Source organism: Heteronotia binoei, chromosome 18 (genome assembly GCF_032191835.1).
Source record: "Heteronotia binoei isolate CCM8104 ecotype False Entrance Well chromosome 18, APGP_CSIRO_Hbin_v1, whole genome shotgun sequence".
In the NCBI taxonomy this organism is placed as follows: Eukaryota; Metazoa; Chordata; class Lepidosauria; order Squamata; family Gekkonidae; genus Heteronotia; species Heteronotia binoei.
Genome location: NC_083240.1, coordinates 28,481,094 through 28,497,205, shown reverse-complemented (window position 1 = coordinate 28,497,205; position 16,112 = coordinate 28,481,094). Strand labels below are relative to the sequence as shown.

General features: G+C 46.1%; 1 protein-coding gene across 11 annotated transcripts in view; it reads left to right on the top strand.

Annotated features, from left to right (window-relative positions):
- The window catches only part of CUX1 (cut like homeobox 1), a 364,039-nt gene that overhangs the window by 220,073 nt on the left and 127,854 nt on the right, over positions 1-16,112 (top strand). For all 11 annotated transcript variants that reach the window (XM_060259668.1, XM_060259667.1, XM_060259669.1 and 8 more), the window contains exon 9: positions 12,931-12,979. In XM_060259668.1, coding sequence (XP_060115651.1) covers positions 12,931-12,979 — 49 coding nt within the window. The remainder of the gene's footprint in view (positions 1-12,930; positions 12,980-16,112) is intronic.

Genomic DNA, 16,112 nt, shown 5'->3' with positions numbered 1-16,112 from the left:
TGCTTGTGCAGTAACTGCCATAAATGGGATTATCTTCTAGATCAGGCTTGATGCTACAAGGTAGATGCAGTATGATTGAACTGAGGACTCAAGTGCTGGCAGGGCTTTTTTTCTTTATAGCATGAACTCCTTTGTATATCAGGCTACACCTCCCTGATGTAGCCAATCCAAGAGCTTACAGGGCTCTTCTTACAGGGCCTATTGTAAGCTCTTGGAGGATTGGCTACATTAGGAGGGTGTAGCCTAATATGCAAAGGAGTTCCTATTACCAAAAAAAGCCCTGAATGCTGGTATCCTGTGCTTGCCACCCTTGCCCAGCGACATCATGCAGCACGCATCACTTCCCACTGCCCTGTATAATTTTCTAACGAGCATCTCGTCTGTGGACTGTGCCAGAAACATCCACAGGCCTAGCTGTTGGAAGGCCGCACAGATACCACCAAGGCTGTTCCAGAAATAATTCTGGGTGTTGCCTCTTCTGCCACCAAGCTAATGTGTTAACAACCAGCGTCAGGAGGAGAGAGAGAAAAGTTAACATCTGTAGAGCGACTGTCCGTAATGGGGGCAGGTTGGAAGGAATCTTGTGCGTTTAAAATGTGTCACAGAAGATGTTGGCTGCAGAAAGAGAGGCTGGGCACAAAGCACTGCAGGAGGTGTTAATGGCACTCGGCAAAGGATTTCTACTTGAGCGGTGTCAAAAGCATTTTTTTTTTTTTTTGCCGTGAGCCCCTTCCAGATCACACACGCAGCTTGGCTTTAAAGCAATGCCACAGAAGAGCATTTGCTCTTTCAAAAAAAAAAAATCACAAGTTGGCCTCATGCTGATCAGCCAAAAGCTTGGCCTGTTCTCTCGGGAGGTCGGGAGGGTGCAAAGTAAAACATCAGCCCCGTCAGAAAAAGCCTGACAAAGGGCAAAAACGGCTCACCTCAAAGCTCCCAGCTCCCGTGTAGTCAGCCCGAGCTTTACTGCGTGATTTTTAAGATGGTCAGGAGCAATGTTCCCTCTAAGCTGCAGAGTCTTGTGAGCAAAAATTCTACTTTGTGAGCTGCTGGTATTAAAGTTGTGAGCTACTAGCATTAAAGTTGTGAGCTACTGCACAAATTATTGTGCTGTGGGGTCACCCTTCCTGAGCTAAGATAAAAATGTGTGAGCTGGAGGCTAAAAATCTGTGAGCTGGCTCACGATAACTCAACTTAGAGGGACCACTGGTCAGGAGAAGAAAAGTGTCTGTGACTTCCCGTGGAAGAGCTGGCAGCAGCTTTGCCCCCCTTTCTGCTCTCCGCCCCAGCAGGTGCTTTCAAGTTCAGCTGAGAACAGGAATTCCTTGGCTTTGCTATTAAAACATTCCTGAACAGCACAACCACCCCCCTGATCCCCGTTTCCATGAAGACGGAGGACAGGGATAGCCCATAGAATTCAGGTGTGTCCAAGGTTCCCTATAGTGTGAACACGTGAGCAAATGCACACAGGTTTTCATTGGTCTGCTCACAGCTTTTCAGTCTGAATGCACAGATGCTTCCTGTAGGCTAGGTTTACATGATAGTCAACTTTAGTTCTAGTCGCTCACACAGTAGAATTTTTGCCCACAAGAATCCCCAGCTTAGAGAGAACATTGGGTGTGTCATTCCACTGCTTTGCCACAGTCCAAACAGGGAGGCGTTTTTAGCCCTGGGCTGCTTTTTCCTCCCTACTCACAGAACGTGAGCCGAGAAGTCTCGCCATTATGACAGGCAAGGTGCAATGCAAAGGGAGAGCACCTGTCTGTCAGTGAAGTTCAGACCATCCACTTTCGTAAGTGTAGGCCAGTCCTTCACTTACACAGAGGAGACATTTGAAGATTCCGATGCTTCCTCCCTGCCTTTATGGCCCCTCAATTTTGAGAGCTGAGCCTGCCCCTATCTGCACAGCCCCAGGCAGTTCACAATAGGCAGAGAGCAGGCTGGAACATTCCCCTGTCCCAAGGCAGATCAGTGGTCCGTTTAACTCAGAACTGGCTGCTTTTGACTGTCAGTGTCTTGCCAGCCACAGGGGGAGAGGAGTTTTTCCAAGCACTTGCTACCTGCTTTAAATGGGAATGTAGAAGTTTGAACCCAGGACCTAGGTGCTGAGCAAGTGCCACAGCTCCTCCCCAGTATGTCAGTAGTTACTCTTCCCTTCCTCCCCACCCCCCACATACACCTCCATGGCTTAGAGTGCAACCCTGCCAGCTGCTTGAACTCAGAGGTGCAAGTCGGCCAATCAGAGCATCACCTGTTAAGAGCATTTTCTCTAGCCCTGTTACAGCGAATGCACATGCAACCTGCATGACGCGTGTGCACTTGTTTGTCAGAAAGAGCCAACATTCCTTTGCTTGACAAATGTAAACAGGAACCCATACTTGGATAAATGGGGTTTGCATCACCCATTCAGCTGTGTATGCATTGAACGTATCACAAGACTTACTCTGCCCACATATAAAGAAAAATCAAGTGTACACTGTACGTGGATTTTATGTGCCTTCACTGTCACTTGCAAAGAGGGCTTCTGTGTGTGCAGTGGGTGGGGTTGGGATTGTCTGGCCCTTTCCAGGGTTTGCAAATGAGAGAAGGTTCAAGAGCCAGTTTACTCCTTTGGCCCATAAGATGAGTTGAAATCCTGGATTTGGTATATTTAAAAAGAGAGAAACAGCTTTGTGAGTTCAGGCCAAAAATTATTATTGGGGGAGGGGGGGCTTTACAGTGAGAGTAAAAGGCAAGTGCAGCCGTGCCGTTAGCTCTGCCAGCCTGCTGGTACATCTGCGGATAAGTGTTGCATCAATAGAATAGTATTGCACTCTGGGGTGAAGTAACGGCTCGCTTAACTGCTCGGAGATAGTGAGCCTTTTACATTCAAACTCTGCAACTTGGCCCAATTATTTTAGAGTGTTAAAGATAGAGGCTTATTAATATGAGTTTGTTTAAGCGTTTGCACTCAAAACATTGGAAACAGACTCCGGGAAGAAGAAGCGGCACTGAGGTCCCGATCCTCCCATCAGATTGATGCAAGTGAATCCTTATTCCTCACATAATAGGCAGAGAGCAGTGGGACTGGATTGAAAGTATTCTTGGTGCTTGGGAGGGACAACAGTGTGAGGATTTCTAGTGCCCTGGCCCCACTGATGGACCTCCTGATGGCACCTTGGTGTTTTTGGCCTCTGTGTGACACAGAGTGTTGGACTGGATGGGCCATTGGCCTGATCCAAATTGGCTTCTCTTATGTTCTTACGTTCAAACGGTGCTTGGAGGAAGCACCCAGTTGGTCTTGCTTTGATTTGATTGCAAAGAGGTGGCTGTGAATTGGTGCTTGTTGAGATTCCTTCATAGCTTAGCAGAGCCAGCTGTTTGCTTTCATGCACTGCTCACTTCTAAAGCTGTTTGCAAAGCAGGCTCTTGCAGTGCAATGTGATTTCCCTTTTTGTAGATGGAGAGCAGAGGCAGAACCCACAAAGCGAGTCCAGCACTGAATCAGGATCTGAATTCACTTGTAAATGCAAACAGAACTCTAATTGCTACTCAGGGAAGTCAAAGGCAGCCCCTTTCCCTGTTGCCCACAAGTCCGCTCTGAGCCAGTAATCAAAGGCGTTGGGAAAACATCTCCCGGGACTGGTTTGCACATCCATGCCCTTGGCTATACTTTTCTTTCCAGATTGATTGACCTGCACTTGTGAACTGACTTCTGAATACTGTGAGCCGACTTCACTGTAAAACACTGTTTTGAAAAGCTGAAGAAGTGGTTTTCATAGTATTAGATCTGGGGTGCCCTGCTCATAGGACCAGGTCAGAAGAACCTTTTTTCTAAATAAAAAAAAAGGGGGCAAATGAAGGCCATTAAATCCCTGCGTATTGTGGCAGCACTAATGCCTACAGCCTTGCTCTGGGTGCTGGGTGTGCAGCAGATTCAGAGCAGGCACAGGGAACTGGACCACCCCAGATCAGCAGCTTCTGCTTTTGTGATACCTCTGAAGTTTTTATTTTAGTGCACGCCAACCTGGGCAGCCATGCTCCTGGCTGCCAACATGCTGGGAAGCCATGCAAGTTGTGGACATATCTCATTTCTGCAAACGTTGTCAGGGCAACAGATCTGACTTTTCCTCTTTCACCCAGAGACTCTCTTTCCCTTAGCAGAGTGGGCAGTAAGATGAAAGCTCAAGGAATGGGTTTTTGCAGATTGACCAGTTCCAGGGTTAACAAGCGGTAAGATCAACCTCTCCTTCAGGCATTAGTTGTTTCTGCAGGTTTTATGGCAAATGGTAAAAGTAACAAACGTTCCTCTGGCAAGACCCTGATCTTAGAGGCTGGGACAGGTATTATCCCCAAGCTCATCTAGTAGTTGCAATTAAAGGATGAGGAACAGGTCATGAAATGGCCCTCCCACTCCTCATGTCTTTCTTAATTGCACCTTCACCGTGGTTAAGGGGTTTTGTTTACACCAATGATAACTCTGATCAGACCAGCCTGGTCCCTCTTCAGACACTTGCTTTGCTGTTTGAAAGCCACCTCTAATCTTATACTATGGTAGCCAAGAGGCAGATAGTCTGCTTTGCATGCAAAAGGCCCCAGTTTCAATCCTTCGCATCTCCAGTGAAAAGGATCAGATAGAATCGATGATGTGAAAGACCTCTGCTCGAGGCTGTGGAGAGCTGCTACCTTGTTAGACCAGACACTATTGACCTTGATAAAAGTATCAATAAAACACAACTTCATGTATGTATCAAGCTGTGTGTAATCCCTTCCTTTCTTTCCCGGCTGCTCAGCCCCCCGGCATAAGTTATGGTGCTACCTGAGTGGGGAAGCCCCACATTAGAAGTTCTGCCCACGTAGCTGCTGTGAAGACCCACATGCATACCAAGGCTCCCGTGCAAGAACCCTGAGTGCTGGAAGAGGTCAAGTTTCCTATTTAATCAGGATTCTTAGTTAGGTTCAAGTCCTGGTTAAGCAGGGAGCTTGGTTTGGCTTAGCTATGGGTTTCTGTCAGTCCTAACTTATCATTCAGAGCAGTGGTTCTAACCAGAGGGACACATTCCACTGTTGGGCTGCAGGGCTCTTATAATACTGCTACTACTTTACTTTTATTGCGTTGACTCAGTCCTAGCACACAACAGACGCAAAATGGTTTTCATAATAATGGCTAAGAATTCACTCTCCCTCAATAACCGTGTCCACCTACAAGTGTCGTCGTGTGCCATCTCTTGCTAATCCTACCTGTCCTAGATTATCCATCTGTGACGGTTTGATATGCTAGTGTACTAGCAGTAACCTTGGAGATCTCACAGTGTCTTTGCTGTCTCTTCCTGCCAGAGATTATCCCCTGTGCTTCTGTAATTTTGGATGTCCTTAAAAACTTAGCCTAAATTATAAATGTAATAACAGAATGCCTTTGAACGTGGCAAAAGTGGGCTTTTGGTCTCTGTCATGGCGGGTCCCTGGTTTTTTTGATAGAGCGGTTAGTATGCCTTTGAAAGGCTGAGAACCACTGATTGTAGAGAAAATGCAGTTGAGGATGGGAGGGTTCCCACAGTCCTCCAACCTAGTTTCAAAGAATCCGTGTTCTGCATCTTCTTAGGTACCCTTCAAAAACAGATCCCATGTATTCCTATGATTTGGCTCGCACAGGGCTAGGGGCTCTTGAAGGTGATACGATGGCAAATAGGGGGTGCATTGTTGCCTACCCAAAAAAGTGTCTCAAGGGAAGGCAGAGGTGCCCTTTGGACGTAGCACCCAATCTGTAGGAGCTCCTTTCTGGAATGTTCTCCAGCAATGCTTGGGGCTGTATTGGAGGGCCACCTTAGCTGGTGTTCTCTGCTTTAGGAGGAGAGAATAGAATTTCCCAAACCTGAGCAGCATTCTTGGACCTTTTCCACTGAGCGGCAGCAAGCAGACCACAAATTGTCATTCCACATTGAAAGGTCCAGGATCTTTTGCTAGGATCAGGAGAATCCAAGTGGAGAATCAGCTGTTTAACACTCAGCCTCTGCTTCGGGATTCTGGCTTCTGGTTGGTAATTTGTCTTTAGTAGCAGCCTTTTGGAGTTACTCGAGGCCTCCTGAGCAAACTAACCTGGAAAGCCATCCTCAGTTAATCAGGTTGTCTCCTACCAGCTTTAGGTCCGTGGTTTGGCTGCCAGCAGGATTTTCACTGAAGGATTTTAAAGGTTAAACACCTCTCGGAGAGGCAGGCAGGGAATTCTGCAGCCTGTTGCTGCCAAAGCAAAAGGTCAGTCTGTAGAGGTTTTGAGTGGAGGAGATGGCCCGTTGTCTTCTTTGAGCCTCTTCTGGTTCATTCCAGCATCACTTCTGACCTCCTGCTTGCAGGGCTTTCCTGGATTTGCAGGTTACGTCAGCATCGCATATTCTAGGTCCTTTTTAAAAAGCTCCTTTTAATAAATAATATTGTTCCTTCTCTGAGGTGCGATGTTTGGGGGCTGGTGTGGTCTGGGTGGTACGTTTTCTGCTGAAGGCGTGCGAGCCCTGGATGTGAGCCTTTGTGGTTTCTCCTTAGGCCATGTGTTTTTGCACTGCTGTCTACACACTGTTTGTTTTATTACACTTGGGGAAATTGACACTGTGCTGGGCCGCACAAGGGCAGTTCTATATTTTCTCTGAGTTGTTCTTGTCTTGAAATGAAGGAGGGGGGCGGCAGGCTTGCTGTGTTCAGATCCTGCAGTATTACAACAGCAGTAGAAGGGAGGGGGAAAGAAACAAAGTTTGTAGCTTCCAGTGAAAAACCAGCATTTGCTGTCTCTTGCTAAAGCTTTAGCGCTTTAGGGCAGGGGTCCCCAACCCCTGGTCCGTGGCCTGTTAGCAACCGGGCCATGAGTTGTATTATTATTTCATTATATATTACGATGTAGTAATAATAATAATAAGACGACGACAACGATATTGGATTTATATCCTGCCCTCCACTCCGAATCTCAGAGTGGCTCACAATCTTCTTTACCCTCCCCCAGAAGTTGCCCTTTCAAGGACAACTCTGCGAGAACTATGGCTCACCCAAGGCCGTTCCAGCAGCTGCAAGTGGAGGAGTCGGGAATTGTGCAATAAAGGGCACAATTGTATCATCTCGAAACCATTGCCCCCTCCTCGGGTCCGTGGAAAAATTGTCTTCCTCAAAACTGGTCCCTGGTACCAAAAAGGTTGGGGACCGCTGCTTTAGGGGGAGTTTAGGATCACAGCAAGCCAGCAACAGTGTTTTTGGGAGGAAAGAAACGCCTGTAGAGCAGTAGTCTTCAAACTTGTCTTCTGGGAATATTTTTCCCATTGTCTGCCAAGGAAACTCTGCACATTGCAGAGGATTTTGGAGCACATGGGAGGTTACGCTCTTGGTTTACAAATGACACCAGCTCAGACCTCTGGGGGTTTGCAGTCACTCCAGGGCACCTCTGTGGCTACAAGCTGCATGGGAAGACTGGTTGTGACATCTTCCAGGGAAGCTCATCCATCATCACTGATCTCCTCAGTGAGGAGATCTTGACAAGCTTCCAAGGAAGAACCTCAGAAATAAACTGACTGTGGATTGATAACAAGCAAGTCTTAACCGATGGCAAATCTCTGTTTTTGTAACAGCAGTATATCCAAAGTCACCAATAATCACTATAATACTCATCAAAAATATTCACAAATGGTTCAGTCTCATCACAAAAAAAAAGCCATCAAAACTCTGGTTCACCTGCTTTTCCTTTCCCAGCAATGAAAAGGGGAGGAAATGCTTAGAAGGATGGTTTCCATTTCCATCCATTTTGCCATGTTTAATATCATTCTGCCCTGCCCTGGGTAGCCCAGGCTAGCCTAATCTCATCAGATCTCAGAAGCTGAGTAGGCTGGCCCTGGTTAACACTGGAGATTGGAGACCACCAAGGAAGACCAGGGATGCTACACCGAGGCAGGCAGTGGCAAACCAATGAACGTCTCTTGCCTTGAAATTCCTACAGGGTGACCATAAGCTGGCTGCGACTTGACAGTCAATATATGTATATTCTTTGGAATGCCAAATTTGATGTAGTGTAGGGTTGCCTCCTAAATGGCATGGGAGACAGTGGCCACTTTAACCACATTCTAAGATTAATCCCATTGCAGTGTTGGTCATATAATTTCCAAAGCACCTGAAATCACAGTTCTTTGATCTCTTTGTTTTGAAATGCTTTGATTTCCTAAACCCCTTCCATATGCAGTCTGTCTTCAGAGAATAATTTCTTTCAGCTGAAGTCCGTGGGCAGAAAAACCCCGTGTCATTGTTAACACTGAAGAATTTCAACTGGAGATGACGATAATTGAGGCCATGGGGCCTTGCGTATGCACTGTAGGTGTGCTGCCATTGAGCCATGGTCTCTCCTTGAGTTATTGATGAACTTAACAAACAATGCATCTTTCTAAAGATGTTGTGGATGCTGAGGAGCAGTCTGGTCCCAGTACCTCCATGGTAGCTTTCCTAAGGGCTTTGCATTTGTCTTTTTGGCAACTCCTTGAATTCTATTTTGGGTGAAACGCAGCATACTTATCTCTAAAGGAAACAAGCCATAGCATGGCTCTGAGAAGACAGTGTTGAAATATTGATTAGCACCCAACCTGGACTTCAAACTAAGGTTTGTAGCTGGTTCACCAGATCTCATGCCTGTTTATGATTAATTGGGATGGCTAAATTTAGAAAGCATGACTTGGTGGAAAGCAGGCCTTTTTTTGAGCAGGAACACAGTTCCGGCTGGCTTGGTGTCAGGGGGTGTGGCCTAATAGGCAAATGAGTCCCTGTTGGGCTTTTTAAAAAAACAAACAAGCACTGTGTGAAACAATGGTGACATCAGTGGATTTGGCCTAATATGCAAACGAGTTCCTGCTGGGTTTTTTCTACAAAAAAGCCCTGTGTGAAACAATGGTGACATCAGGAGGTGTGGCCTAATACACAAATAAGTTCCTCGTGGGCTTTTTCTACAAGAAAAGCCCTGGTGTGAAGTGTTGTCCTTTGAAGCCACCTGGCCACAGAAAGGAGCCTATCCTCCCTGGCGACAAGAAGCAGACAGAGCCTACCAGCATTTGTTTCACAAACCATGGTTTATTGCAATGTCTAAATACAGGAGAGTTTGCCACTTTTTTTCTATTTAAACAAATGACGTGGCTCCCTAATATCAATAGCAGGTAGCTTAAAAAAAATGTCCTCATAAAAGTTTTAGTAAAGCATTTTAACAAGCCTTTGTGGTTTCATATTAACAGTTATTCCAAGTAATAAAAGGGAAGGAGGGGGGAAACGATGGGAAAAAATGTTGCTTGTTCTCTCCAAACTGAAATGCTACTCTGTCCAGCTAATAAAAAGAAAATAATAACGTTGGCTACATGCTAGCAGTAAATCTCAAAGCTATCATCTGTGGCTTCCCAGTTCTCCCATGTGTAAAGGACGAAACAGGCCTTTTCTTTGGAGGTGAAGCAGACCTTCACGCCTAGGAAGTGCCACCAGCAAGAGCTGGCAAGCCGGTGACGTGGAAAAACCTCTGCCAGGAACGTTGGTGGGAATTTTGGCTGCATTTGGCCACCTTAAATGAACTCCTGGGTGTGCTAGGTATGCACAGGAGATTCTTGTTCTGAGAAGCTCACGAGCAGTGTGTGGAAGTAGTGATTTACCCCTGGTATCTGATGTTCACCCTGACCTAGATGGACCAGGCTAACCTGATCTCATCAGATTGTAGGAACTAAACAGAGTCAGCCCTGATTACTACTTGGATGAGGGGAAGTCCAGGGTCACTATGCAGAAGCGGGAAATAGCAAACCACCACTGTCTGTCCTTTGCCTTGAAAACCCTACAGGGACACCTTGCGTCAGAAGCAATTTGACAGACTCACCACCTGATATTCAGAGCTGTTCTGTGCATTGGGAAACGAAAGACTTCCTGGTTCAGAACTACCCATAATCCAGTGGTCCCCAACCTTTTTGGCCCTGGGGACAGGTTGGGGGCACCCAATTTGACCTCCCCCCACACCATTTTCTCCTCCCTACTTCGCCCCCCCACACAGCCTCGCCGCCTCCTCCCCGTTTCCTCTTCCCTCCCTGCGCAGCCTCCTCCTCCCTGTTTTCAACCCCCGTTTCCTCCTCCCTATTTTGCTGCCGCCCACTGTGCAGCCTTGTCACCTCCTCCTCCCCCTGTTTTCACCATTTAAAGGCTTGGGAAGGGGCCGTGAAGTGCCTTCCAGGCCGACCCCCCCCCCCAGCCAATCAGCTGATGGCTGCAAAAACCACTGCTGCAGCAGTGAGCGATGCCGCCCTTGCCTCCTTCCCTTCTCCAGCCTTAAAATGGTGAAAAAGGGGGGGAAGAGGAGGCACTGCGGGTGGGCGGCAAGGCTGCACAGCCCGTTTCAAACAGGCCGCGGCCCGGTACCGGTCCCCGGCCTGGAGGTTGGGGACCCCTGCCATAATCTATCATGAAATCAGACGAAATTATGATTTGTTCTCTAATTTACAAACCAGAATTCCTAATGCACAGTTTAATCCTGAGTTGCATAGAGCAGAACAAAGCACGGTTTGCCATTTTTCCCGACGTGGCAAGTGGTGATTTGTTGGGAACCAGGACATTTTCAGGTTTCTGCAGTTGTGCACAAGTGGAGAGGAAGCATGTGAGGGAACGCTCAAGCCCAAGTACTTCCTCACTTGAACTCCTCATAAGTAAGCAGATTTTGTTAATGAAATATAAGTGCAGCCTGTATAAGCCAGTGTATCACAAGAAGGTACAGTCTTGGGAGGACAGAGAAATGATCGGGTGCTGGTTTGTGTTCTTTAAATTCACCCTTCTGGTCATGTGGTAGCCACTCATCTGTGCATTGTAGCCTGCAGCCTAAAGGAAGCCGTGTGCATACAGCACCATCTGAAAAAGCTGGCATTGAGAAATGCCAAAGAGTCACCCAACAGAGACCCCTGCAAATGCAGGTTTCCCAGCTTCTTCAGCGGCTGCTGTGTTGAAATCCTTGGAATTCACTCCAGGGTCTCAAGCCTGAGAAAAGCAAGCCAGTTGTTCTGTGCGTTAATAAATCAATGAGAGCTGGTGTGTTAAGCTCATAAAAAAAGGTTGAACTAGGATTGTTTTACAGCAAGCACTTGCAGACAGCAAAAGCTGCATGTAGCTATTAGAGACTTTGCGAAATAACCGATTTCAGGCTGCCGAGCGCCAGCTCCTGATGCGGTGCCGGAGCTTTTGAAATGGAAAAGAAGAATGAATCCTTTTGAAGATCTTCTGGAATTTTTGTTGAAGCTTGCCTGAGGACAGAACATTACAGCAATTTAATTCATTACTCCACTTAAAGGGTTTTTTCCCTCTCTCTCTCTCTCTCTATATATATACACATATGGCTGAAACGTTTATAAATCTCAATGGGTGTTCAGCTTGCTAAATGGAGAAGGTCCCTTTGAAAGTTTGCTTTACGAGGTGTGTGGGGATGGTTTACAGCAGAGAAGACGTATCGGATAAGAAGGGAGAAGAACAGACTAGCCCCAAATGAATCTGGCAATTGGTCTGAGGGCTGGGACGGATGACACAGCTTTGTGTGGGGTTCTTGCCGATGGGGGGGAGTTGGCTTGGCGATGTTGAACAACTGGGATATTAAAATAAATAGCAGGCAAAGTGGAAAGAAATGTTAACAACAACAACAAAAACCCTTGGAACAGGAACTAAACCCCTATCTTCATGCCAGCTGAATTTCAAACAATTAAAAAGCATATTGTTCTCAGAAGACATTCACACATTGCCTTGAGAGGCAACTGCGAGGGGGGGGGGCTGAATTTTCAGGTGAAAGGGAGCCAATTAAAATGTGCCTCTGCCTGACCACTTGGAACATGGTTGGTAAATCTGCCCATGACCATTTTAGAAATACTGGCATGCAGGCCCATAGCCAGAAAATTTTAGACGGGGACGGGGGAAACGAGATAAAAATGTAGGTGGGGGCCACAGGGCGGGTGAGTGAGAAAGGCAGCAGGCAGGTGAGCAGTGGAGGGGCCAGAAAGGTAAAGCCGGGTGAAGATTTGTGGGGCCTGGCCGCCCTCCTCCCCCGTAGCTACAGACCTGCTGGCACAAGTTGCAGGGGCCTGGCAGGAGAGGAGAAGGGGCCATCCCTGTCTGCCCTTGGTTGTACCAAGTAGCTCTGGGACAAGCAGCCTTTCGGGTGAGCCTGCTCCCAAAGTCACACCCAAGGGAAACAAAGAAGTGTGCCTCAGACGCATACTGAATTGTATCTCCCCGCCCCCATGGTGTATTGTGGTTTCTATCTCTGAGCCAACAGCAGGCAAGGAAGAGCCTGTAAAGCGGATGTGATACAATAGCCCTGTCTTTCCCAGGCTTGGTTTTACAGGGCCTATGCTAATTTAATGAAAGATAAAACGGAGTCGGAGCATGCCTCCTTATGGTAGGGGCCTGTTCACGGGTCCCACAAATGCTTACAGTACAGGTCTGCGGCGTGACCCATGGAGATGAGCACAAGCCCTGATGGTGTGAGCCACTCTGGAATTGCCGTCATACTCCCAACTGCACCCTGGTCATGAGTGTGAATTTCGTATTCGGAATATTGCACCAACCCATTTAAGAGGATGCCACATTATATTTTCCAGATTCTTGTAGGACTCTTGTGTAGGGCCTGTAAAACTGCTGTTTAAGTTGTTTTTTTAAAAAATCATTCTACTCAATTGGGTGCTTTTCTTTGGGCGAAGTTTTAGGAGGTGGAACAGTATACCATAGTATCAAATAGTGAAAAATCCTATCTTCCTTTGAATACTAGTTTCAGAATACTAGTGGGTTCTCTATTCGTTAACCCCCTTTTAAAAAGTGTAAACATATATGCAGTAGTATTGAATAAGAGAAATCACACCTTTGTACATAAAACTTTCTGCAGTCAGCTGCCCTTTTGACCCAATCGCAGACTAATATGCCTTTTCTGTTTCCTCCCAGGGCTGACGAAATCGAGATGATCATGACGGACCTTGAAAGAGCAAATCAGGTAGGATTTTAGATGTCATATCGTAAGAGCAGCCTGAAGCCATGAAATGTTATACTATCAGGTGGGCAAAGGCTTTTACTGTCAGTTTTTAGCCACAATATCGTGTCTCATTACTTCAGTGACGCGTAGTTTTCTCAGCTTAGGGCATGATTCTAATATTAGTGATTGTTTAACCATGGTTAATGGTTATTCTATTAGTCAGGGCTTTTTTTTGTAGCAGGCTCTCCTTTGCATATTAGGCCATACACCCCTGATGTAGCCAGTCCTCCTGGAGCTTATGGTAGGCCCAGTACTAAGAGCCCTGTAAGCTCCTGGAGGATTGGCTGCATCAGGGGTGTGTGGACTAATATGCAAAGGAGTTCCTGCTACAAAAAAAGCCCTGGTTATAGTTAATCAGTGGGGGCCAGTTGACAAGGTTTATTTACTTATTTAAAACATTTCTATGCCTCCTTTCCACCCAGCTTCAGGCAGCGAACATAAAAACCTTCCAAACATTAAAACAACATTTAAAAGACAGACAGACAGATACACACACACAATCACACTATTAAATAAAACATAAGCACATAAATAGGGAGGAGAGCTAATGCGTGTTAATTGTTTTTGCATATACTTCCTTAACTGTGACTTTCAGATCCTGTTTTCATGTGCTGGTTAAGAGGGAAGTCCTCTTTGGCCTAGGATTTAACTTCACTGCCAGCTTTCACATATGCAGTGATCTGCAACATGGTACCTGTGAGTGTCATGACACTTGCTGCTGAGTTTGCTGATGTTCACTTCCTTCTTCCCCAAAGCAGTGAGCCAATCCTGGCTTTCCTCCACCTTATTGGAGTACAAGGTGCTTCAGAAGAGCTTAGGTGGCGTTACTTTTGTGTTTGTGGGGAGCACCTGTTAGGAAACAACTGTTCCCATTGTAGGAGGAAACCTGATCTGGCTCCAGCCCCCACAGCATCCATTTTAGGGGGCAGTTTTATGACAATTCTCACTAGCTGTTTTCAGAATTCTGAAGAGCCCACAAGTTCTACAAAGCTGGAGGAAGCATGCATTTATGCTGTTCTATTTTGGGTCAGGCCATTGGCCCCATTCAGGTTTTTTACCTGCTCAGAGAGGCAACGGCTTTCCAAGAGGCAACTGCCTCTTCTAGCAGTTCAGGACTTCACTACTTAATCTCCCCATAGTGCTGAGGAGATGGTTTGGCCCAGAAATTGGGGACTCTTCTGTTCTGGATGGGTTGTACTCCCATTCAGAACAGGGGACTCCTCAGTTCCGAGGTCAGGTTCATAGTTTGATAGTGCTCCCAGACCCAGGCCTCCTCTTTGGGTGAATGTCCCCTGGTGACCCGGCTGTGGCCTTTTTTGACTGGGATTTTAGTTTTATTTTATTATATTTATATCCCGCCCTCCCCTATCCGACTCAGGGCGGCTAACCACAGTTAAAAAACACAATGATCTTTGTCACTGTGGTGCATGGTCTGCTAACATCTAGTTTAGATTGAGCTAGTGCCCATTGGAAATTTGATGAAGTGGTCTTAGTTGACATCAAAAAGTAAAATTTAGCAGATTGGCTCATCGAGGAAGTATTAAATGCGAAACGTGATCCAAGTTGACGGGCACGTAAAGGGAACATCACCTTTGGAGCATGGATTTACATGGAATTTGGATACCACACAAAATTGAACAAAAGATGTGAAGGACTGAGTATCTTCTGGATACTTGAAGTTTAATGGTTCCTTTCCTTTTATGAGATATTTTTGTATACTGTGTATTGGGTATTTTTGAACACGAACAGAGACAAAGAAGAGAGACTTTATATATACATATTTTTATTGTGTGTTTTATACAAGTTGTTGTTTTCTTTTGTTATATTCTGTTTTGCCACTTTTTGAAGTGTGCAGTTAGAATGTTGACTGGAGTGGGCCATAAGGACTATGTCACTGCAGTCTTGTTCCATCTATACTGGCTCCCATTTTGCTTCAATTCAGATTGCTGGTACTGACATTTAAAACCCTGGATCTAGCATAAAAGTCACTTTGTCAGACTAGGTCCTGTGTGCCATACAATGTAATGCCAAGTAGAGGAGATATAAAAGTTGGGGGATGTTATACCCCACTTTTCTCTACCTTAAGGAATTATCAAAGCAACTTATAATTTCCTTCCCTTCCTTTCCCCTTGTGAGGTAGGTGGGGCTGAGAGAGTTCTGAGAGAATTGCTCTTGAGAGAACAGCTCTGAGAAAGTTACGACTGGCTCAAGGTCACACCAGCAGGTGCATGTGGAAGAGTGGAGAATCAAATCCAGTTCTCCCAGATAAGAGTCCACCGCTCTTAACCACTACACCAGAATGGCTCTATAAAGGACACAGGCAAATCCAATTATTATTTTTTACTCAAAATACAAACATGCTTAAAACGTTAACAATCTTACAGTATATCCTTAAAGTTATCTCCCTGATGTCCAACCTTCCACTTCCACCACCCATTACTCATTAGCACTGGGACAGTATACAGAGATAAAAAGTACAACCTTAATGTACTGTTTCTACTGTTTCAAATATGGTCAGTGGTCCCCATAGACTGTAATGGAGAATAGATCCAGGAGAATCTGGGGGATCTGGTGGGCTGGTTTTTGTTGTTGTTTTTAGGTAGCGTGCTGGTGCCTCTCCTCAAAAAATCCCCCAAGTTTCAAAAAGATTGGACCAAGGGATCCGATTCTATGGGCCTAAGAAGGTGCCCCCATCATTTATTGTTTCCAGTGGAGATGGGGGAGGCATTTAAAGGGATCGTAGTCTTATTTAAATGCCCGAGAGTTGACTTATTTAAATGCCTGAGAGTTTGAAAGCCAGTTTGGTGAAGTGATTAAGTGTTCTCTTATCTGGGCTTTATTCCCCACTCCTCCACTTGCACCTGCTGGAATGGCATTGGGTCAGCCATAGCTTTTGCAGGAGTTGTCCTTGAAAGGGCAGCTGCTGTGAGAGCCATCTCGGCCCCACCCACCTCATAGGGTGTCTGTTGTGGGAGGAGAAGATATAGGAGATTGTAAGCCGTTCTGAGTCTATGATTCAGAGAGAAGGGTGGGGTATAAATCTGCAGTTGTCTTCTTTCTTCTACTCCAAAGAGATTTAAATACTGAGAGCCCT